Below are 24,471 nucleotides of genomic sequence, written 5' to 3'. Positions count from 1 at the left end.
GTTACAGTGCACACTAGTAAGCTAGTGAATGTTTGAACTGCCAGTAAAATGGATTGCCTTGTCCCGGATGATATCCAGTTTCTTGAGTGTTGGAGCTGCACTTGCAGGCAGGTTGGAGATCTTTCATCAGACTCCTGATTTATGCCTTGTGGATAGACTTGAAAAGATAGGAGGTGTTACTTGCTGCAATATCCCTAACCTCTGACCCAGTCTTGTAGCCACTACATTTATATGTCTAGCCCAGATCAGTTTCTGGCCAATGGCAACCCCCAGAATGTTGTTGATGGGGGACTCAGTGATGGTAATGCTTTTCAATGTCAAGGCATCACAATCTTCTGCTTGGAGGAGAAGGTTTCTACAACTTAAACCAAAGCTGATGCAAGTTTGAAATTCATCATTAAAGTGAACAAGATCAGTTTGCGTTTTTTTTGCAACACCTTTTAACATAAGGCAATTTACTAAGATCCTTGAGGTTGTAGACTTGCGCACTGAGCCAGTGTGTTTGTTTGCAGACGTTTTGTCATCCTGCTAGGTAACTTCATTAGTGTACCTCCAGTGAAGCGTTGGTGCCCCGTACCACTTGTCATTTATATGCCTCAGTTTGCTGGGATGGTTGGCATTACTTCTGGTTCAGTGGCAAACCATTGAAAAACAGCCAGAAGTAATGCCAACCATCCCCAGCAAACCAAGGCATATAAATCACAAACGAGACAGAACACCAATGCTTCACTGGAGGCTAACTGACAATGTTACCTAGCAGAACGATGAAACATCTGCAACCAAACGCATCAGCTCAGAGAGCAAATCTACAACCTCATTCACAACCAGAGGTACAAATCTTCTCAAACTTTATACAAGATCCTTCATAAGAGCATGATCAGACCACACCATAAGAAGATAGTAAGGCCAATGAAAAGGGAGGTAGCGTTTTAATAGGTGCCTCAAATCATGCATTTGGGGAGACAATCCCAGGGTTCAAGGACTGGCGGCTAACAGCTCGTCTATTGATGACCGATCACTGAAAGCTGGGGATGTGTAACAGATCAGATTTGGATGTCTCTGATGGACATGGAAATGGAAGAGATTCCAAAAATCAACTGGGTTTGAGGATTTGGAAGCTAATAAAAGAATTTTAATTTTTTTTAAGAAAAGAGTGGAATGGGAACTTTGTAAGAATAGCGAGTTTTGAGAAGATTTGTAGCTCGGGTTGAGGTTCTGGATGTGAGTTTGCTTGCTGAGCTGGAAGGTTAGTTTTCAGACGTTTCGTCACCATTCTAGGTATCAGTGAGCCTCCGACGAAGCGCTGGTGTTATGTCCCGCTTTCTATTTATCTGGTTAGGTTTCCTTGAGTTGGTGATGTCATTTCCTGTTCTTTTTCCTCAGGGGATGGTAGATTGGCTCCACATCAAATTGTTTGTTGATGGAGTTCCGGTTGGAATGCCATGCTTCTAGGAATTCTCGTGCATGTCTCTGTTTGGCTTGTCCTAGGATGGATGTGTTGTCCCAATCAAAGTAGTGTCCTTCCTCATCTGTATGTAAGGATATGAGTGATAGTGGGTCATGTCGTTTTGTGGCTAGTTGATGTTCATATCACTCATATCCTTACATACAGATGAGGAAGGACACTACTTTGATTGGGACAACACATCCATCCTAGGACAAGCCAAACAGAGACATGCACGAGAATTCCTAGAAGCATGGCATTCCAACCGGAACTCCATCAACAAACACATTGATTTGGAGCCAATCTACCATCCCCTGAGGAAAAAGAACAGGAAATGACATCACCAACCCAAGGAAACCTAAACAGATAAATAGAAAGCGGGACATAACACCAGCGCTTCGTCGGAGGCTCACTGATGATGTTGCCTAGAATGGTGACGAAACGTCTGAAAACTAACCTTCCAAGCTCAGCGAGCAAACTCACATCCAGAACTTTTTAAGAATAGTTGAAGTTTTTTCAATGCTTAAGCTTAAGTGTTCTTCCACAGTAAAAGTGCATTTTGCCCTGTCTGACTTTTATTTTCCAGCTTGGCCTTTCCACTCCCTAATAAGAGAATGTGTGAGATTATTAATGTTCTGTTAGGATTTGTTCAATACTGAGACAAGCAGTCAGACCTAATTTTAAATGGATTTAGAGAGACACAACACCTAAAGGTCCAAACATTATTCCATACTGATTAGCCAAGGCTAAGGTAACTTGGATGCTAAAAAAAGCAGTTAGAATTACTGAAAAATGTCAAAAGGTAGAGTAACAGTATGGAATTGAATTTCAGTTCAAATGGTTGTGGTTGAAAATCTCTTTAGATTGAAAGTTAGCAAAGTTTAAAAATAGCAACGTAGGATGCATCAAGTGCAGTTCTGAAAAGATGATACTAAATTACTGAAGCAGAGAGCTCCTAGCTCTGGCTGATCAAACAACCAGTGCTAGCTTTCTTCTAGCATCGTAGTAAGGGGAATTGTTTAGCTGTACATTTTGTATTGCAAATTGCTTGTTGGTAAGACTGAAGAAACAAGCTTGTGGTTGTTTGGCCAAAAATGTTGACATTTTTAATTTCTCACCCCGTTTAGAAGATTGTTCTATGGAAGACAGCCTGAGATGTCACGTCATGCATTTAAGAGCGCAATGTTCTGATATTGGAGTGATGATAAGACAAATAGTAAAGTCTTGAGACTGAGCAGCCTCCCCTTTTAGAACATGGACATGAAGAGACAGAAGGAGCAGTTTGCTAACTTAGCACCAGAGATGCACAAGTTGCAATTTTTCAGGCATGCCATAATTTGACTACTGAGGTAGAAAGTAGGCAACAGCCTTGCCATACACAGGCAGCCAGTAGCAAAAATTTGAAGTTTCTGTGTCTGACTTCTGACATGTTAACAGTTGGAGGAATGCTTTTGTGTCCGGGCTCAACGGGAGTAACCCAGCTGGGTTTGCCTGAAATTGAGGAAACAAGACAGATGTGTGGTGACATGAGGAAATGACCAAGGAATACGTTTTCAGAAAGTTTCATGCAAACAACATAACGTCACTTTACCAGAGCTGGCAATTTGGCAATAGGCAAAAATTGTAATAGAACAGGTGGGAGGGATAGCATAATGTGGTATGAGACTAAGTGGAAGTACTACAAATCTGTTCTTTCTGCAAGACACACGCAGTCTTGAAATAATAGATTCTTTCTGATTGTTCACGGCTCATTCTCCTTAATGCAGCTGTTTAAAATGAGAAAACTGCCTCTGGAGGATGACCAGTCTGGTTTCTAAAGGCTGGTATTCAAATATAAGGCATGCTGATCATCAGTTTCCTTCTCCAGTGCCACACATGTGCCTTCTTGAGTAATATAATTTATTAACTTGCCTCTCCTGCCAGCTCATGGTTTGAGCATCCATTTGTCAACCAACATGAAGGCTCAAGAATGACAGTTACCATTATATTACACTAATTCTATGGTTTCTTCAGATGAGGGAAAGGTGCAAGATTGAACGTTGAACTTGTCGCAACACAAATGCCAGGCAATGACCATCTCCAATGAGACACTTAACCATGCCCCTTGACAATCAAGGATGTTGCCATCACAGAATTCCCACTATCAACATGAACCAAAAGTTCAGCTGGACTTGCCACATAAACAGTGGATACGAGAGCAGGTCAGAAGCCAGGAATACTGTGGTAGGCAACTCTCCTCCATGACTCTGAAAAACCTGCCCAGTACCTGCAAGACACAAGTCAGGAGTGTGATTGAATACTCCCACTTACCTGAATAGGTGCAGCTCCAATAACACTCAAAGGGTTGACAATATCCAACCCATTTGATTGGTACCGCATCCACTCCCTCCACCACCAGTGCTCCTTGGCAAAAATATCTACAAGGTCCTCAGCAGAAATTCACTAATGATCCTTAGATAACATCTTTCAAACTCGTGACCACTTCTATCTGGAAGGACAAGGGCAGCAGATACATGCGAGTATCACCGCCTGCAAGTTCCTCTCTCTAAGTCTCAAACAATCTTGATTTGGAAATATATTGCCATTCCTTCACAATCACTGGATCAAAATCCTGAAATTCCCTCCCTAAGGGCATTGTGGGTCAACCTACCGAACACGGACTGCAGTGGTTCAAGAAGTGGTCAGGGAGAGATATCAGCTGAACATGTGGCTGCAGGGATGGTGCAGGAGGGAGGGTTTCAGATATATGGATAATTGGGGCTCATTCTGGGGAAGGTGGGACCTCTACAAACAGGACGGTCTCCACTTGAACCAGAGGGGTACTAATGTCCTGGGAGGGAAATGTGCTAGTGCTATTTGGTTGGATTTAAACTAGCTCAGAAGGGGGATGGGAAACTGGTGTAGTTCCACTACACAGGAGGAGGAGTGTAGAGAGGATGTGGACAGGATTGCACTGTCACAGGAGTGTGCTGGCAGACAGCAAGCTGGTTTGAAATGTGTCTACTCTTAAGGCCAGGAGTATCCGGAATAAGGTAGGTGAGCTTGCAGCATGGATAGGCACCTGGGAGTTCAATGTTGTGGCCATTTCAGAGACATGGATAGAGCAAGGTCAGACATGGATGTTGCAGGTTCCAGGGTTTAGATCTTTCATCAAGTTCAAGGAAGGTGGTAAAAGAGGGGGAGGAGTGGCTTTGTTAGTCAAGGACAGTATAACAGTGGCTGAAAGAACTTTTGAGGACTCGTCTACTGACCTGGTTTGGGCTGAGGTCAGAAACAGGAGAGGAGAGGTCACACTGCTGGGAGTTTTTTGTAGGCCTCCGCAAAGTTCCAGGAATGTGGAGGAGAGGATTGGCAAAACTTCTGGGCAGGAGTGAAAGGAACAGGGTGGTCATTATGGGAGACTTTAACTTCCCCAACTTTGACTGGAAGTGCTATAACTCTAGTACATTGGACAAAAACTGATCCATCCTATGTGTGCAGGAGGGTTTCCTAACACAGTATGTTGAAGGGCTGACGGGGGGAGGCCACACTGGATCTGGTACTTGGTAATGAACGAAGCCAGGTGTTTGATTTGGTGGTAGGTGAGCACTTTGGAGAGAATTACCATAATTCGGTTACGTTTACTTTAGCAATGGAAAGGGATGGGAACATGCCACAAGGCAAGAGTTGTAGATGGGACAAGGGCAATTATAATGTGACTAGGCAAGACTTAGGAGGCATAGAATGGGGTAGCTGATTTAAGGAACAGGTATTGCATGTCCTTGATAGGTATGTCCCTGTCAGGCTGGGAGGAAGTGATAAGATAAGGGAACTGTGGTTTACTAAAGAAATTGTATCTCTTGTTAAGCGGAAGAGGGAGGCTTCTGTGACGTTGAGACAAGATGGCTCAGATGAAGTGATGGAGAGTTACAGATTAGCTAGGAAGGATTTAAAGAGTTAAGAAGAGCAAGGAGGGGACATGAGCAGACATTAGCAGGTAGAATAAAGGAGAACCCTAAAGTTTTTCTATAGGTATGTGAGGAATAAGAGGATGACTAGATTAGGAATAGGGCCAGTCAAAGACAGAAGTGGGAAGTTGTATGTGGACCCTGTGGAGGTCGGAGAATATTTCTCCTCCTCTGTTTTCACTCAGGAAAAGGAGAACATTGTAGAGGAGAAGACTGAGTTAAGGGCTATTTAGAATTGAAAGGATTGAGGTTAGTAAGGAGGTGTTATCAATTCGAGAAGGTGTAATAGTATGTAGGTCCCTGGGCCGGATGGGATTTTTCCGAGGTTTCTCTGGGAAGCTAGGGAGGAGGTGGCGGAGCCTTTGGCCTTGATCCTTGAGTCATCATTGTCTACAGGTTTAGTACCAGAGGACTGGAGGATTGCAAATATGCCCTTGTTCAAGAAGGGCAGTAGAGATGACCCAGGTAATTATAGACCAGTGAGCCTTACATGTGGTGTAGGAAAAGTTTTGGAAAGGCTTATCAGAGATAGGATTTATAATCATCTAGCAAGCAACAATTTGATTGGAGATAGTCAACATGGATTTGTCATTGAGTTTTTTGAGAAGGTGCCCAAGCATGTGGATGAGGGTGGGGCAGTTGACGTGGTGTACATGAACTTCAGTAAAGCCTTTGATAAAGTTCCACAAGGTAGGCCATTGGAGAAAGTGCAGAGGTATGGGATTGAAGGAGATTTAGCAGTTTGGATTAGAAACTGGTTTTCTGTAAGAAGGCAACGAGTGGTGGTTGGTGGAAAATATTCAGCCTGGAGTCTGGTTACTAGTGGTGTGTCTGAAGGATCTATTTTGGGACCACTGCTGTTTGTCATTTATAAAAATGACTTGGACGCAGGCATAGGTGGATTAGTTAGTAAGTTTGCAGATGACACTAAAGTCAATGGAGTGGTGGACAAAGTGGAAGGATGTTGCAGGGAGTTGGATAAACTGCAGAATTGGGCTGAAAGGTGGCAAGTGGAGTTCAATGCAGATAAATGTGAGGTGATTCACTTTGGAAAGAATAATAGGAAGGCAGAATACTGGGTCAATGGAAAGATTCTTGGTAGTGTGGATGTGCAGAGGGATCTTGGTGCCCATGTACATAGATCCCTGAAAGTTTCCACCCAGGTTGATATGCTGTTAAGAAGACAAATGGTGCGTTAGGTTTTATTGGTAGAGGGATTGAGTTCCGGAGCCATGATGTCATGCTGCAACAGTACAAAATGCTAGTGTGGCCTAACTTGGAATATTGTGTACAGTTCTGGTTGCCCCATTACAGGAAGGATGTGGAAGCATTGGAAAAGGTGCAGAGGAGATTTACCAGGATGTTGCCTGGTCTGGAGCAAAGGTCTTATGAGGAAAGGCTGAGGGACTTGGGTCTGTTCTCATTGGAGAGAAGAAGGTTGAGAGGGGAGTTAATAGAGACATACAAGATGATCAGAGGATTAGATAGGGTAGACAGTGAGAGTCTTTTTCCTAGGCTGATGACGTTGGCTTGTACGAGGGGGCGTAGCTGTTATTTGAGGGGTGATAGATTTAAGACAGATGTCAGAGGCAGGCTTTTTACTCAGAGTGGTAAGGGTGTGGAATGCCCTGCCTGCCAATGTAGTTAACGCAGCCACATTAGGGGCATTTAAACAGTCCTTGGATAAGCATGTGGATGACGATGGGATAGTGTAGGAGATGGGCTTAGATTAGTTCACAGGTCGGCTGAAGGGCCTGTTCTGCGATATATTGTTTATGCCTGTGGCAGCTCACCACCACTTTGAGGAGCAACTAGGGACGGTCAATAAATGCCAGCCAGCCAGTGATGCCATATTGCACAAGTGAATTTAAAAAGAAAAAACTTTTTCAAGGGCACTGTCTCTTTTGAAGAACATTAAATTGATGCTCCCATCAGCCCTTGTAGATGGACACAGAATTCTGTGTCATGAGTGAGAAGAGCAGGGGTCTTTAGATTCTGCAATGATCAGAAGTGGAAAAAACATTTTACATTGTATTAAAATATAATGGCTGGTTTAACAAACAATCCTATACTAGTGGCACAACTAGAGAATAAGGCCTCTATAACATTGAATGACCTAATTTTTACCATAGACTGTTGTTCTTTTGTTTTGAATATTCCATCAAAACATGCACCTAAAAACAGTTTATTTCCTTTGGTCACAACAAAACTTGGAGATTGATGCAATACACTTAAATAGCTGCGGTGTTTGATGTCGAACAGTGATAACTTACTCCTTATTCTGTCTCCAAATTTTTCCAAAATTATGAAAGTTTCTGGTTTGACATCTATTATTAACAGCTGAAAATTATTAAGAAAAGGAATAGCTGTCTAATTCTCATTAGTGCTACAGGTGGATTATATTCTGTGGGAATTGACTTTCTTTAAACTGGGATAAAAACCAAAGATCAGGCACTGACAGATACAAATGAAAATCTTGACTTTTGAAACTTTCTGATCACCAAAATCAACTTGATGTACAGAAATGCAGATCTTTCCCAGTAGTATAAACTGAACAATCTTAAGAGTGATGGAGTGAATAAGGAGAAGCTTGTAAAATTGGAAGGTTTCTGAGAAGAAATTGATTTTAAATTCTTAGTGGAAGTAACTTTTCCCAAGGTAATTTGGGCCATGTGAACTTCTTTTGTCTGACTGTTGAACGCTGCCAGATTTATGTCATTAGGAGAGGGTAGCAAGTTTGAACAGACTTTTGATTTCATTTATATACATAACTAAACCTCTCTGGTCAATTATGAAAATTAATTAACCCAATTAATGAGATTTTAAGTTATTTTTTCACTTCCACACTTGAACAATTATAGCAATGATAACTATTTATAGTGGAGCTGTTGCAAGACATTTCGTGAGTGTACCTACTGAACCTAATTGAGTTTTATTAAGCCTGTTGTGGTACTCCTAGTATAGTGTTTGGTACATTGACGATCAGTCATATTATACATCACCTGTAACAAAAAGAAATGAGATTAGTGAAGTTCTAGTGATGAAATTATGCAAATCTTCAGGTCACATCTCCTTTTCACTGCATGGGGCAGGGCTGGAATAGGATGAGAAGAGATGGAATGAAAAGGGTTTCCATAGTCTTTAGCTTCTATAAAGAATTAGTTGAAAGAATGCTGGAATGAATTTTCGTTATGAAATAATCCAGTTACGAGTTGTAACTCATTGTGCAAAAAATTTGAACTTGCAGTGTTAGTAGTAGCGTCAGTAGAATATATGCCCTGTAGAAAGCATGAGGGAGAGAGGTTGAAGGCTAGAGAAGGGTGCCTACTGGACAAGAAGCTGTTCCTAGCCCCTAATGATGTTTTCAAGAATTTCCTGATTGTGTGATTCAAATCTTGGGCAAACGTTCAGTGATAAATTATCACTGCTTTTTGTTTTACCTTTGGAACTCTGAACTCACTGTTAGATTTAAAAATTGTGTTTTATATTCTGATTTTTCTTACCTGAAATATTTTCTTTTGCTTAGGGCACAAGAAACATTCCTCCGATGGGATCAATGTCGGAGGTTTTACAACTTCCTAATGGCAGATAACATGAAAAAGATTATTTTGTTTCACAGGTGATTATTTAAAATTTATGTTGGCTATTTGTATGTTTATTGTGATTGAATATATTCAATTTAATAAGAGTTGTAGAGTATTTGCAGATCTCTTTTTTGAGAAAAGACTAACCAAATAAGCTGTTACATAATTGTAGTGACCAATCTTTAACCTACTTTAGGCTTAAGAAACCATTTTCTTGAATTCTTTTCATTGTTACTTTGTAATGCACCTGTTTGTGCTTTCTTAACCAAAGTTTAATGTAGATTTTCAACCATAAAAGTGCACACTTGAAAATGTAAACTGATTTAATATTTTGCTCGCTATCATTGTAGTGCCCTGGGCCCTCAAACTACAGGTCTTTCAAAATCAGTAATGATGCCGAAGTAAGCATGTTGGATTTGCTAACATCAATGCTTACATATTGCTTTGTCATTTTAGTTTACTTTGCTACTGGTGTCCTAGTTGCCTGGGAGTTGCTAGCACTCCCTAGCCATACACAGTAAAAACAACACTTGTTGTTTGGCCAAGGGAAGATTTTTGGTATTATTTAATTTTTTTTTAGATTTTGTAATTTCATCATTATTCTTAGAATCCCTACAGTCTGGAAACAAGCTATTCGGCCCAACAAGTCCACACGGACTGTCCAAAGAGCATCCCACCCTATGCCTGCAACCGTGTACCTCCCCTAGCAAATCCACATAGCCTGCACATCCCTGGACATGAGGGGTGGTTAAGCATGGCCAATCCACCTAACCAGCACATCTGTGGACCTTGGGGGGGGTGGGGGGGGGGGGGTGCAGAATGCAGAGGACACCCACACAGACACTGGAAGAAAGTGCAAAGTCCACACAATTGCTTGACACTGGAATTGAATCTGGGTCTCTGACTCTGTGAGGCAGCAGTGCTAACCACTGAGTCACCATGCCACCGCTATGGTCAACAAATACTGCTCCCACTTTTTGTTTTAGATAGGGGTCCTGTGCAATCAATTAAGACCTGTGTGAAAGATTCCTCAAATGCAGGAATTCAGGGTGCTCGTTTTATTACTGTCTAAGGTTTTCTAAATAGTCGACATGTATAACATGTCTGGCAAATTTCAACTGCATCCCTGCATAGTCCAGGCTTAAAAAAGAAATTGGATTTTGGCTAGAGTTTTCCTTGCTCTTAAATGACCTGCTGGTAATTCATTGGCAACCAGCAACATGTCCTTTATGTAACCCACTGGTAAAACAATTTTTGATAAACATCCGCCTATTTCTCATCCACCTGAATAAGAGATTGGGCTCTCTTCCCTCATCAAGATGTCATTTTTAAGATTGTAACATTCTGGGATACACTCAAATTCTTCTCTGTAGTAATGTTGCCATTGTATTGATGCATTGCCAATTGTTGGGTGGAGGATAACTTTGCCATTGAATCCAATACTAAAATATAAAAATATACGTATCCAACAGCTTCTAGAGCCAGTATTTAATGGCATCTGCAAAATCTAGTATTTGTGCTCCTGTTACTCTCCAAAAGCACTCTTAGCACTGTAGTTGTGATACTTCTGTGTTTTAGCTTCCACGTAAAATATGGATAGCAATTGCTTAGTTTGAATTTAGCAGATTAGAATTCTGCAGAGTTAAGGTGGAGCATTGAGCTACTTTGTTCATTCTTGTATTTTATTCTGTGTTGGTTATTTATCTTGTTTCCATGAACTGTTTGGAGCCTGTGTTTATTTTGATTCTCTCAATGTAGATATGGGTGTAAATTCTCAGTTGTACAAACAGTTGTATGATGGAATAGAAAAGCAAAATATTGCAAATGCCGGAGATCTGAAAGAAAAACAGTAAGTGCTGCAGAAACTTAGCAGGTAGCATCTGTGGAGAGAGAAACTAAGCTAAGATTTCAAGTTCAGTATGAGTCCAAAGAATAGTGCATATGTTTTCCTGTGTCTGCTTTTCATAATGATAGATTCTCTGCCAATTGACTGTTCAAAATTAATAAGAAATAGTTAACATTTTGATTTTGGTGTTTACATTTTCTATATTACAGAAAAATTTTATTTGGAGAAAATGAGTGCAAAGCACCAAATCCTCTGGCAGATGTAGACATTAGCAAACTTTATACAGCAACTTCCCTGATGCATATTGATGACAATATCATGAGGTAAGCAGCAGTCTGCCATCTTGGTTTTTGCGAGCAGTATTGCCTCTTAAAAGTTTTAGTTTGCAGCTAAAAGTTTTTAATTTTGAGTTTGCATGCCAGCAAAGCTTGTGGGAATGCTGCATTATCATAGCAGCTGTACTTTGAATTATACCTATTTAGGTGGAAATAAAAGATCCCAGGCCTTTATCAGTGAAGAACTAAGGGCTTTCCCAATGCATCAGCATTGCTATTTCAATCCCAAACAGACAAAAATAAAGCTGTCTCCAGTAGTGTTTCAAAAATTTCCAGCTATCGTTGAATGGTGTTACAGATGCAATGGTCCATATCTCTCCTTTAATGTATTTGGTTTGACAGATTACTCTTTTTAAACCTGTAGATGTTTCCGAGGTTGTTTCCCTCAAACTTGCTTGTTTGGTTGTTTTCAAAACAAATCTCCTTCTCCATTTTATGTTAATTCAAAATCTTTTCAATTATGCAATTTTTATTAGGAAGAAAAAATATTTTTCTGCAGGAGTGTTTTGGTTAACAGAAATCCAAAACATGCTATTTTTGAGCATTTTTATAAATGTGATATAGTAAAGAGGTATGAGTAGAGGCCTGGTGAATAAGGGAAGAGAGTTTGTAGAATTGGAGCTTAGTAATTGGATGGGATGCATTCATGTAGCTATCTAACATACAAAATTTATAAAGGAGTGGAGGTAGGAAACCTATGCATTTACACGTGTCTAGAATTGAATTTTAAGAAATACAGCACAATTTATGCTGATAGTTTAACCCTGATGGACAAAATGCTGTTTACAAAATAAGTGTATCACTGACAGAGTGCACAGTGTAATGAATCTAGAAAAGCCTAAGTTATTGTCTTTGGTCCCTGCCACAAGTTCTGCTCTTTAACCACCCTCCTGGCAACCATATTAGACTGGTTTTTGATTTCCTATCCTTGATTCTATATTTGACCGGAAAATGAACTTCTTACCACGTATCAATGCCATCACCAAGATTAACTACTTTCACCTGCATCATGCTGCCTCACTGTTCTGCATCTGCCTCAATTTTTAGCTGAAACCTTTACCTGTGTCTTTAAATCTAAACTTGACTGTTCATGTGTTCTTGTATAAGATAACAAAGTGTGAATCTGGATGAACACAGCAGGCCAAGCAGCATCTTAGGAGCACAAAAGCTGACATTTCGGGCCTAGACCCTTCATCAGAGGGTCTATGCCTGATGAGTTAGGCCTGAGATGCTGCTTGGCCTGCTGTGTTCATCCAGCTCTACACTTTGTTATCTTGGATTCTCCAGCATCTGCAGTTCCCATTATCTCATGTTCCTGTACCTAGTTTCCCGTATGCCAACTCTAAAGATGAGGACAGTCAAAACTGTGCTACCCATGTATCAGAGATAATGGGAACTGCAGATGCTGGAGAATCCAAGATAACAAAGTGTAGAGCTGGATGAACTGCAGAGCACAAAAGCTGACATTTCAGGCCTAACTCATCAGACATAGACCCTCTGATGAAGGGTCTAGGCCCGAAACGTCAGCTTTTGTGCTCCTGAGATGCTGCTTGGCCTGCTGTGTTCATCCAGCCTCACATTTTATTATCCTGTGCTACCCATGTCTTGTCTTATGCTGAATCATATTCACTTATCATCTCTCTGACCTTGTATTCGCCTAGTTCTAGCTGGACCTCAATTTTAAAACCCTCATCCTTGTTTTCGCATCTCTCCATGATCTTGCACATCTCTGCTAGTCCTGCACTTTTTCAGAATACTTCCTTCCTAAACCACACTTCTTACTAAAGCATTCCTCCACCTCTTTGACAAGGTTTTTGGACTCTCCAGATATTTCCTTGTGTGACCTGGTGTCAAGAATTGTTTTTGATAATACTCCTGTGCAGCATACCAGAATGTTTACTGAGTAAACATGCTATAAAACTGCATGTTGTTGAGAAAAAATGGTAAATTCTGGTCATGACCTGATTAGAATTTAATATTCCATTCAAGAGTGAGAAACTTGAGTCAGAAACAACTGTGTTTACTTAAAGGGAATTATAATGAAATGAGGATAGCTGGGGCGGCACGGTGGCTCAGTGGTTAGCACTGCAGTCTCTCAGCGCCAGAGACCCGGGTTTAATTCCAGCCTCGGGCGACTGGCTATGTGGAGTTTGCACGTTCTCCGTGTTTGCGTGGGTTTCCTCTGGGTGTCCCGGTTTCCTCCCACAGCCCAAAGATGTGCAGGTTAGGTGGATTGGCCATGCTAAATTGCCCGTAGTGTTCAGGGGTGTGTGTGTTATAGGGGGATGGGTCTGGGTGGGATGCTTCAAGGCGAGGTGTGGACTTGTTGGGCCGAAGGGCCTGTTTCCACACTGTGGGGAATCTAATCTTACCTAAAATGAACTGGGTGGACAGATCAGCAAAATGATGGTAAACAAGCAGTAGCAGATATTTAATGAGGTAATTCATGACTCTCAGCAAAAATACATCCCAGTAAGGAGGAAAGATTCTATGAGCAGATAAATCAACCGTGGCTAACCAAGGAAGTTAACAAAAGTGTTAAGTTAAAAGGAAAACGTACAAGGAAGCCAAAGTTACTGATTATCCCATACTTCAGGACAAATTCAGAATCCAGCAAATGAGGACTAAAATATTGATAAAGAAGAAAACAAACTATATGGCAAAACAAAAGAAATATAAAAACTGACATTAAGAATTTCCTTAAATATATAAAATGGACAAGATGGGTCCAAATGGTCATAGTTCCCTTAAAAAATGATGCTAGGGAGCAAGGAAATAGCAGAGAAGTTAAACAGGTATTGTATCCCAGTCTTTACAGTGGAAGATACTTCAAACATTCCCTTTAATACTAATAAATATAGGGGAGGAATTGGGTACTATAACCACCACTAAAGAAGCAATATCAGACGAACTAGTGGAGCAAAAGACAGATATGTTCCCGGCCCTGACGGTATGTGTCCTAGGATCCTAAAAGAGGCAGCTGCAGGAAGCATTGGTTCTAATTTTCCAAGAATTTAAGTTGGATTTCCAAGTTGAATTCTGAAAACAAAGAACAGTACAGCATGGGAACAGACTCTTCAGCCCAACAAGACTGTACCAACATATGATGCCTTGCTAAACTAAGTTTTCTGCCTCTACGCAGTCCGTAGTCCTCTTTTTTTTTTCTACCTATTTGTTTACATGTCAAGATCCCTCTTAAATGTTGTGGTCCTATCTGCCTCCAGCAGCCCATTCCAGGCACTTACCACTCTGTTCAAAGCAAAAGTTGCTTGCTTCTCATGCCTTCTTTTAAACTTACCCTTTTTAGCCTTAAACCTATATCCCCCAGTACTTGCTATTTCTGTCCTGGGGCAAAAGACTCCGACTGGTCATTCTATCCATGCCTCTCAATATTTTGTAAACTTTTAGCTGGTTGTCTCTCATCCATTAAGTGAAACTGAATCATGTTTGTCCAATCTCTCTTCATGGCTAATACCATCCAAACCTGGCTTTTTTCCTGGTAAATGGTTTCTGTATGCTCATCAAAGCATCCATGTCCTTCTGGTAGTGCAGCAACCAGAATTGTACAAAATATTTCAAATATGGTCTATCTAAAGTTCTGCAGCTATAACAACAATACTTGCTGATTTTTATACGCTATGCCACGAGTGATAAAGGCAAGCATGCCATAAGCCTTCATGACCACCTGATACACTTGGGTTGCCACTTTCAGAGAACTGTATACCTAGATTCTGTCAATGCTACATGCATTAGATGTTTCAAAATGCAGGACTTCGCATTTGCCTGGATTGAACTCCATCTGCCATTTCTCTGCCCATGTCTCCAGCATATCCGTCAACCTTCACTGTTGACAGCTCCTCCAATCTCTGTGTCATCCACAACTTTGTAATCAGACCTGCTACATTATATTGCAATTACTAGGGGTCCCAACATTATCCCTGTCAAACGGGGTATCAAAGTGGTTGGCACCGATTCTAGCCTAAGGTAATTGTCTGTGTGGAGTTTGCACATTTTCCCTGTGTCTGCATAGGTTTCCGCCCACAGTCCACAGATGTGAGAGTTAGGTGGATTAGTCATACAGAAAAAAGTTGCAGGGTTACAGGGGTGGGTGGGATGTGATGCTGTTTGGAGGGTTTGTGCTGACTCAGTGGGCCAAATGGCCTCTTTCTGCACTGTGGTGTGTCTATAATTCAGTCCACAGGACCAAGGAGGGAATTTATGCTTGCAGTTGGAGAACATGGGTGAGGTCCTTAACAAATACTTTGCACTGGCATTAACAAAGGGAAAGGATGTGGTGGATGGTGAGTCTCAGATGGGCCATGTTGATACTCTGGGGCACGTCAATATCAAAAAGGCGGTAGTGTTGGCTGTTTGGTAAAGCATTAAGGTAGATAAGTCCCTGGCACCTGATGGGATCTGTCAGTGAATGCTGGGGGAGCAGGTGAGGAAATTGCTGGGGCCTTGTACAAATTCTTTGTAAAATTGTTAGTCGCAGGAGAGGTCCCAGAAGACTGGAGAACTGCCAATCTTGTTCCTTTAAGAATGGCAACAGGAATAATCTGAGAAATTACAGGCTGGTGATATTTATGTCATTGGTAAGGAAATTATTGGAAATGATTCTTAGGGATAGGACTGACTCATTTGGAAAAATATGGACTTAGTGATAAACAGCATGGATTTGTGCAGGGCAGGTCATGTTTCAAACTTGATTGAGTTGTCTGAGGAAGTAGGTTCCTCAAGGCGGGCTGGTACAAAAAGGTGAACTCACATGGGATCTGCCATGCACTGGTAAGATGTATACAGAACTGGCTGAGTCATAGACAGATCGTAGCTGGGGAAACGGGTTTCTCTGACTGGAGATCTGTGATCGGTGGTATTCACTGAATCATAGACACACCGCAGTGCAGAAAGAGGCCACTTGGCCCACTGAGTCAGCACAGACCCTCCAAACAGCATAACATCTCACCCACCCCTGTAACCCTGCAACTTTTTTCTGTATGACTAATCCACCTAACTCTCTCATCTGTGGACTGTGGGCGGAAACCTATGCAGACACAGGGAAAATGTGCAAACTCCACACAGACAATTACCGTAGGCTAGAATCGGTGCCAACCACTTTGATGCCCCGTTGACAGGGATAACGTTGGGACCCCTATTAATTGCAATATAATGTAGCAGGTCTGATTACAAAGTTGTGGATGACAGAGATTGGAGGAGCTGTCAACAGTGAAGGTTGACAGATATGCTGGAGACATGGGCAGAGAAATGGCAGATGGAGTTCATAGCTACCTTCTTGGTGCTTATATGTATGAAGTACCTTGGAACTTGCCTTAACCCTGTTTGCCAAAGACCAGATATTTCATGGCTCCTTTTAGCTCTCCTAATTCCTTGTTTTGAGTTTTTTTTTCTGCCTTTGTATTCTTCAAGGGTTTTGTCTGTCTTCAGATCCTTAAACTTTACATATGGCTCCTTTTTTCTTTTTCACTTAGCTCTCAAGATCTCGTCACCCATGATTCCTGAACCTTGACATCCTTATCCTTTATTTTCAGAGAAACATGCTGGTTCTGATCTCAAATCATCTGGCATTTTAAAAGATTCCCACATGTCAGATGAGAATTTACCTTCAAATGGCCACCCCAAATCTATATTCCCCAGTTCCGGCCTGATATTGTGGTAATTAGCCTTCCCCTAGTCTAGTACTTTCAACCGAGGACTGCTCCTTTCCTTATCTACAATAACTTAAAACTTATATAATTATGGCCACTGTCCCTGAAATACTCCCCCACTGAAACTTCAATCGCATGGCCAGGCTAATTCCCTAAACACGAGGTTGAGTATGGCCCTTCTATATTTGGACTATTTACATATTAATTAAAAAGAAACTATTCTGGATTCACTTAACAAATTCCTCCCCATCAAAATCCCTCGTACAAAGTGAGGCCCAGTTAGTACAAGGGAAGTTAAAATTCCTGCCACAAGAACCCTCTTGTTTTTGTTTTCCGTAATCTGCCCACAAGTAAATTTGCAGACGACACCAAGGTCGGTGGAGTTGTGGATAGTGACGAAGGATGTTGTAGGTTACAGAGAAACATAGACAAGCTGCAGAGCTGGGCTGAGAGGTGGCAAATGGAGTTTAATGCGGACAAGTGTGAGGTGATGCACTTTGGTAGGAGTAACCGGAAGGCAAAGTACAGGGCTAATGAAAGATTCTTGGTAGTGTAGATAAGCAGAGAGATCTCGGTGTCTACGTACAAAGATCCTTGAAAGTTGCCACCCAGGTTGACAGGACTGTTAAGAAGTCATACAGTGATGGAGTTCCGGAACCAAGAGGTTCTGCTGCAGCTGTACAAAACTCTGGTGCGGCCGCACTTGGAGTATTGCGTACAGTTCTGGTCACCTCATTATAAGAAGGCTGTGGAAGTTTTGGAAAAGGTGGAGAGGAAATGTACTAGGATGTTGCCTGGTATGGAGGGAAGGTCTTACGAGGAAAGGCTGAGGGACTTGAGGCTGTTTTCATTAGAGAGAAGAAGGTTGAGAGGTGACTTAATTGAAATATATAAAATAATCAGAGGGTTAGATAAGGTGGATCGAGAGAGCCTTTTTCCTAGCATGGTGACGGCGAGCACGAGGGGGCATAGCTTTAAATTGAGGGGTGAAAGATATAGGACAGATGTCAGAGGTCGTTTCTTTACTCAGAGAGGAGTGAGGGAATGGAATGCTTTGCCTGCAATGGTAGTAGATTTGCCAATGTTAGGTACATTTAAGTCGTCATTGGACAAGCATATGGACGTACATGGAATGGTGTAGGTTAGATGGGCTTGAGATCGGTATGACAGGTCGGCACAACATCGAGGGCCGAAGGGCCTGTACTGTGCTGTAATGTTCTATGTTCTATATCTGTTCCTCCTTCACCCACTGGCGTTTGGGAAGCCTAAAGTATTACCCCATGGTAGTGTTTGCACTTTGGTGGAACTCAGAATGACAATGTGGCTTTTCTGGACAAACCCTAAATGTGCCCTCCCACAGTATAACTGTGATACCCTCTGCATTACCCCCACCTCTTTTATGTCCCCCTCTATCTCGCCTGAAGCATCCAAATCCCAAATCATAAAGATAGCAATCTTGTCTTTCTCATAGCTAAGTTTCTGTGATAGTTACAACATCACGGGTATATGTATTAATCCAAGCTGTAAGTTTATCTGCCTTACCTGTCATGCACCTCACCTTACACTAAATATACCTGAGACTATCTGTCCTCCATGTTCAGTAACCTCTCCTTGTCTGTCCTTCCTCTGAATCTTACTGGTCTTAATCTCTGACACTTTGGTCATTTTATTCCTGACCTACTGCTCTGATTCCCACACCCTGCCACACTAGTTTAAACCTTCCTGAATGGGAGGATATTGGTGCCTCTCTTAGGGGCAACCTGTCCTCCTTGTACAGGTCCCAGCTGCCCCAGAAGATATCTGAATGGTGCACATACCTGAAGCCCTCCCTCCTCCTTCAGGTCTTTAGTCATGTATTTAATGTATTATCTTTGTATTCCTAGCCTCATTGGCACTTGGTACAGGAATTAATCCTAAGATTACAATCAGAGAGGTGCTGCTTTTCAACTTCCTACTTAACTTACTTTGCAGGCCTTGAAATAACTCCACAAAGGCCAGTATCCCATCACCAGGCCATCCTTTATTTATACATGGCATGTCCTTGACACTGGTGTGGCCTCAGTCAATTCCCAGAGTGTCAGGATGTCTGTTATGTATCAACTAGGGCCTCCTGATTGGGGCTGTTAATCTGGCCCAATCAGGGAACAACTTGTTGCTATATACCTGGCTGAACTCGTTACAATCACTACAGAACAAATTGTGCTCTCTCTCTCTCTGCCTGTGTCATTAGCATCAATATGGATCACAACCTCTGGCTGCTCACCCTCCCACTTGAGAACGTCATTTTCCTGTGAAGACATGCTTGATTTTGGCACCAGGAAGGCAAAATGCCATCCTGGAGTCTCACTTGCAGCCACAAAATGTCTGTCTGGGCCTGTGACCATCAAGTCCCCTATCACTACTGCCTGCCTAATCTTTGACTCTTCATGGTGCCACTGATCTATCGGTTCCTGCTTTCCCCTGAGAGGCCATCTCCCCAAAATGTTGGAGAGGAGAATGGTCACAGGGGATTCTTGCACTGTCTGTCTGTCCACGCTTGCTCATCTTCCTAGCAGTCATCTAACTCTTCATTTTGTGTAGCCCACTCTGGTTGTGACCAGCTCGCTAACTGTGCTATCCATGACATTCTCAGCCTCATGGGTTGCGCCACAGTCAGTCCACCCATATCCCTAGGTGCTCTGTGGAAAATCAGGATCTGCAGTGAAACACACTTTCTGCATGCGTGGTCACCACAGACACTAAGTGTCCCTGATTTCCTACATATTGCAGGAGGAACATTCCACGGGGCCACTGACTCCTGCTATTTCAAAGGAGCTGATTTACACAACAGCACCCACTCATCAAACTCATCTCTTGTTCCTGCTCTTTATTCCTAGCACAAAACAATACAAATTTCAGTAGATGGATAGGTATTATTGAGAATGCAGAGAGGCTGCTGAAGGATTTGGACAGGCTAGGAGAGTGGACAAACAAGTGGCAGTTGGAGGACAACTTGGGAAAGCATAAGGGCATGCACTTTGGTAAGAACAATAGAGGTGTGGACTATTTTCTAAATGGTGAGGAAATTCAGAAGTATGAAGTGCAAAGAGACATAAGAATTCTAGTCCAGGATTCTCTCAAAGTAAACTTGCAGGTTGAGTCAGTAGTTAGGAAGGCAAATGCAATGTTGGCATTTATTTTGGGAGGACTTGAATATAAAAGCAGGGATGCGCTTCTGAGGTCTATATAACGCTCTGCCCAGGTCACATTTGGGGTATTATACGCAGTTTTGGGTCCCATATTCCAGGAAAGATGTACTGGCTCTGGAGCGGGTTCAGAAGAAGGCCATGAGAATGGTCCCAGGAATGAAAAGCTTAATCTATGAAGAATGTTTGAGGACTCAAGGTCTGTACTGAATGGAGTTCAGAAGATTGAGGGGGATCTAATTGAAACTTGTAGAATACTGAATGGCGTGGACAGAGTGGATGTTGGAAAGATATTTCCGTTGGTAGGAATGACTAGGACCTGAGGGCAAAATCTTAAACGGAAGACCTTTTAGAATGGAGATAAGGAGAAAAGTCTTCAGCCAGAGTATGTTGATTCTATGGAATTCACTGCCACAGAAGGCTGTGGGAGCCAGGTCATCGAGTATATTTAAGATGGAAATTAGTTTTCTGATTGTCAAGGGAATCAATGGTTGTGGGAAAATGGGTTTGAGAAACGTATCAGCCATGTTTGAATGGTGGAGCAGATTCAGTGGGCTGACTGGCCGAATTTCTGCTCCTATGTCTTATGGACTTTATCTCTCTCTAGACACTATTCACTTGGTCTGCAAATCTGGTTCCTGAGCAGCAAAGCCAATGCCAATATTTGATTGGTGTCATCACGTCCCAAGTTTCACTCCTAGATTCAGCTCCATGTCGCTGCCGTGCACCCAGGTTCATTTTCCTTCACCCTATTGGTGCTAATGTTACTGCTCAGACTGACCTTGGTCCAGGCTGATGTTCAATGTAGGCCACTCTTCCCAGACCGGAAGTACCAGAGGATCGGAAAACTGCTACAATGTGACACCCCTATTTAAAAAGTTACCCTGTTTTTACTTTCTATCCGCCAAATAGCTTAGCGTCTGTTGTTGGGATAGTATTGGAATCGATTATTAAGGAAAATAATGAGAAAACATTTAGAAAATCATAATCCAATGAAAGGGAAATCATGTCTGACTAATTTGTTAGACATTTTCAAGGAAGTCTCAACCAGAGTCAGATAGAGGGGAACCAGTAGATGTGTTGTATTTGGATGTTGGAGGTAGTATATTGGCACAGATAAATCATTTGTGGACAAGAAACAATGGGGTGAAGGGATTCTTTTTCAGGCTGGCAACCTGTGATCAGTGGATTTCCAAGGGATCAATGCTGGGACTGCAACTGTAACGATATATAATAATAATTAGGAGTAAGGAGCTGAATCTACTGCAGCTTGATTTACAGACAACGCTAAAACAGGTGGAAAGGCAGGTTGTGAGAGGGATACAGTTTTCACAGAGATATTGATGAGTAAAGTAAGTCAGCAAAAAGATGGCAAATGGAGTATAATGTGGGAAGATACAAATATTGGATCATTTTGGTAGGGACAACAAAAGATGATTTTTTAAATGGAGAAAAACTGTAGAAGGTTGCGACACAAGGGCCCGTGTGTACTTATGCACGAAACACACACAGGTACTGCAGTTAATCAGGAAAGCTTAATGAAATGTTGGATCTTATCTCAAAGTGGTTGGAGCATACGAGTTGGACACACTTAGTGCAACTGTACAAGATGCTGGTGAGACCACATCTGGAGTACTGAGAGCTATTTGGGTCCCCTGATTTGAGAAATCTCTTTTTCATTAGACAGTTCAGAAAAGGTTCACTAGGATGATCTCTGATATGGAGGGATTGTCTTATGAGCAAACACTGAACAGGTTGGGACTGTACTCACTGGAGTTTAGAAGAATGACAAGTGATCTCTTTGAAGTGTATAGGATTCTTAAGGGGCTTGACACAGTAAAAGCTGAGAGGATGTTTCTCCTCAGACTCTAGGACCAGATGGCAGACGAAAGGGGCATCAACTTAAGATTGAGTTGAGGAGGAGTTTCTTCTGAGGGTTGTGACTCTTTGGAGCTCCTTGCCATAGAGAACCATGATGGTAGAGTTCGTGTGTATATTTATGGCTGAGATGTATTGATTCTTGATCAGTAGGGAATCAAAGATAACAGGGAAAGAGGTAGGAAAATAGGCATGAGGAGTGTTGGATCCATTTGAATGTGAGAGCATTTCTGAGCAGGCTCAAGGAGCCAAATAGCCTACTTCTGTTCCTGTTTCTTGTGGTTTTATAAATGTTTCTAACCCCCCCACTTGCATACTGCTTGTAATAGTCTTTAAATTTATATCTCTAATAGTTCACTAGTTTGTGCACATATGATTTTTTGTAATAAAATCTGTTTTCATAATTTTAATACATTTCCTCGATCACCTCTGAACTTTTATTCTAGAAAATACATAGATTGTGGTCATGAATGCTTTGGTAATTTAGTGTTTTGATATCATGCTATACTGTGTGTATATGTGTACTATACATACTATACTATATGCATATTTTGACTGTAGTGAGAGTACTTAACTTCAGTCTTTGTTCAAAACACTTTACTTTGAGCTTATCTCTTATGCATTTTGGATCTACAGTTATATTTGTCTTTTTCAGAAAGTTCCATGGGTATGACACACTGAAAGAATATTATGAGAAAGAAAGTTGTATGCACTATCTTCACAATGTAAGTCAGCTTCATTCAGGTTTAAATTGTAATCCATTTCTTTGCGAATTATTACAAAAATCACATTGCAATAACTTTATCCAGTTTTAAAAGATTACAAAAAGCCGACTTCACTACAAATGACATGGCATGTGGCGGATTGCCGTTCCTGGTATGCTGGTCCCAGAAGCTTTGATATCTTTTTCCACTGTACTTACTTATTTTGTTTGGTAAATATAAATTGTTATTGAACTGTATTGTGATAGAATGCAAATTAATGGAATCAAAAGGGGCTTCTATTTGCTTAAAATTGTTGCTATGACAGCAAAGCATAATTAGCACCAAGGGTCTGTGGTGCATTATTGATGTGGAGATTTTTTCAGTTTTCTCACCTGTGTTTTTATTTATCGTTCACCTCCCCTGTTGAAATATCTGGTGTTTTGAGAAGTAAAATTGAAAATCCACCCTATATATTTTGAGATGCATAGCAAAAAAAGCTATTAAGACTTTGCCTAGCTTCCTATAGTAATATAAGCAAATCTGTCCCTGTTCAGCACATTTTAGCACTTGAGATTTATATCCTACAGCAGGATGAAGTACTCCATGCTGTATAATTTCCAGTGAAAATTTCGACTGTGGCTGCTGGGGAAGAGACTGTGTTCGCCCAAGTCTCAATTATTTTTGTCTTGTTTTTCACAAAATATATCCAGGTTAATCCATGAGTAGTATCATTTAACGTTTTTGATACCTACATAAGTTTGCTTGTTCTTGTTTGTAAATGTTGGTGTTGATTTCAGTAGTTTCATTTTAAGCATCTACACTTTGTATTAAAAGTGGAAGGTCATGAATTCTCTATCCGTCATTTAAAATAGTTGTAACATTTTTTTGTGCTGTTCTTCAAACACGGCACATTAGTGCTAGGATTACCTGTCATATTTCCCTCTATAAACAGAGGGAAGTATTATACAGGCCAGTTCACTTTAAAGTGTTGCTTTTGTTCCCTGTCAAACAATTCCTATCTGTGGGTTTGTGACCTCTAGTACTATGCACAACATGTATGTTAGGACAGCCCCAATTTATCCAAAGAACATTGAGCATTCCAGATATTTTCCACAGTCAATGACATAAAGGAGAAACATTCTTAATATATTTACCATTATTGCTTTGCTAAAATTCATATTTTTTTTGGGTTGGGATTGATAGACTAGAGAAGAAAGAAGAAATAAGTTTTTATACTGAATTTCATAAATCATCAACAGACCTGCTATTAAGCATTTCTGAAATACCCATGGTAAATATTTGTATAGTAAGAGTACTGGGAGGAGGTTGCAAGCAAACCATTCAAGACAATGCAGTTTCTTTGCTCAAGTAAACATTTGGAATTAGTATTTGAAAGGCTTGTCTTTCCTGTCAGTATATGGCATCTGTTTGTAATATAATGACTATTTTATCTGCTGATACAGATCCAGGTTCCTCTTCTACTAGTGAATGCTTCCGATGATCCCCTAGTGCATGAAAGCTTGTTGACCATCCCCCGTTCGCTTGCAGGTGAGTTTAGTAATTCTGCTTTTTAAATGTTAGAAACAAACAGCAAACTGCTCCTCCATCTTTAATGCTTGTTCGGAAGTCAGTTAGCTTACTTGGCTGGATGGCTTGTTTGTTTGAGATGCAGTGTGATGCAGTTCAATTCCCATAACAGCTAGGTTGCCTTGAAGGAATGTCTTTCACAGCCTTTCCCTCCCCTGAGGCATGGTGACTGTCAGGTTACCACCACCAATAGAGAGCAGCTGTATGGTCTAATAAGGCTGTGGCAATTTTACCTTTATTATGTAAGTACCTTCTCTCTAACAAACTGGAAATGCTTAACAGTTGATCTTGGGTC

General features: G+C 41.3%; 1 protein-coding gene across 6 annotated transcripts in view; it reads left to right on the top strand.

The window, feature by feature from the left end:
- The window catches only part of LOC125467215 (monoacylglycerol lipase ABHD2-like), a 106,243-nt gene that overhangs the window by 66,195 nt on the left and 15,577 nt on the right, over positions 1-24,471 (top strand). For all 6 annotated transcript variants that reach the window (XM_059639337.1, XM_059639342.1, XM_059639339.1 and 3 more), the window contains 4 exons: positions 8,918-9,010; positions 11,031-11,144; positions 22,541-22,610; positions 24,053-24,137. In XM_059639337.1, coding sequence (XP_059495320.1) covers positions 8,918-9,010; positions 11,031-11,144; positions 22,541-22,610; positions 24,053-24,137 — 362 coding nt within the window. The remainder of the gene's footprint in view (positions 1-8,917; positions 9,011-11,030; positions 11,145-22,540; positions 22,611-24,052; positions 24,138-24,471) is intronic.

This window comes from Stegostoma tigrinum, chromosome 33, assembly GCF_030684315.1.
Source record: "Stegostoma tigrinum isolate sSteTig4 chromosome 33, sSteTig4.hap1, whole genome shotgun sequence".
NCBI lineage: Eukaryota > Metazoa > Chordata > Chondrichthyes > Orectolobiformes > Stegostomatidae > Stegostoma > Stegostoma tigrinum.
The sequence above is the reverse complement of the archived record's forward strand: the minus strand, read 5'-3'. Positions and strand labels throughout refer to the sequence as shown.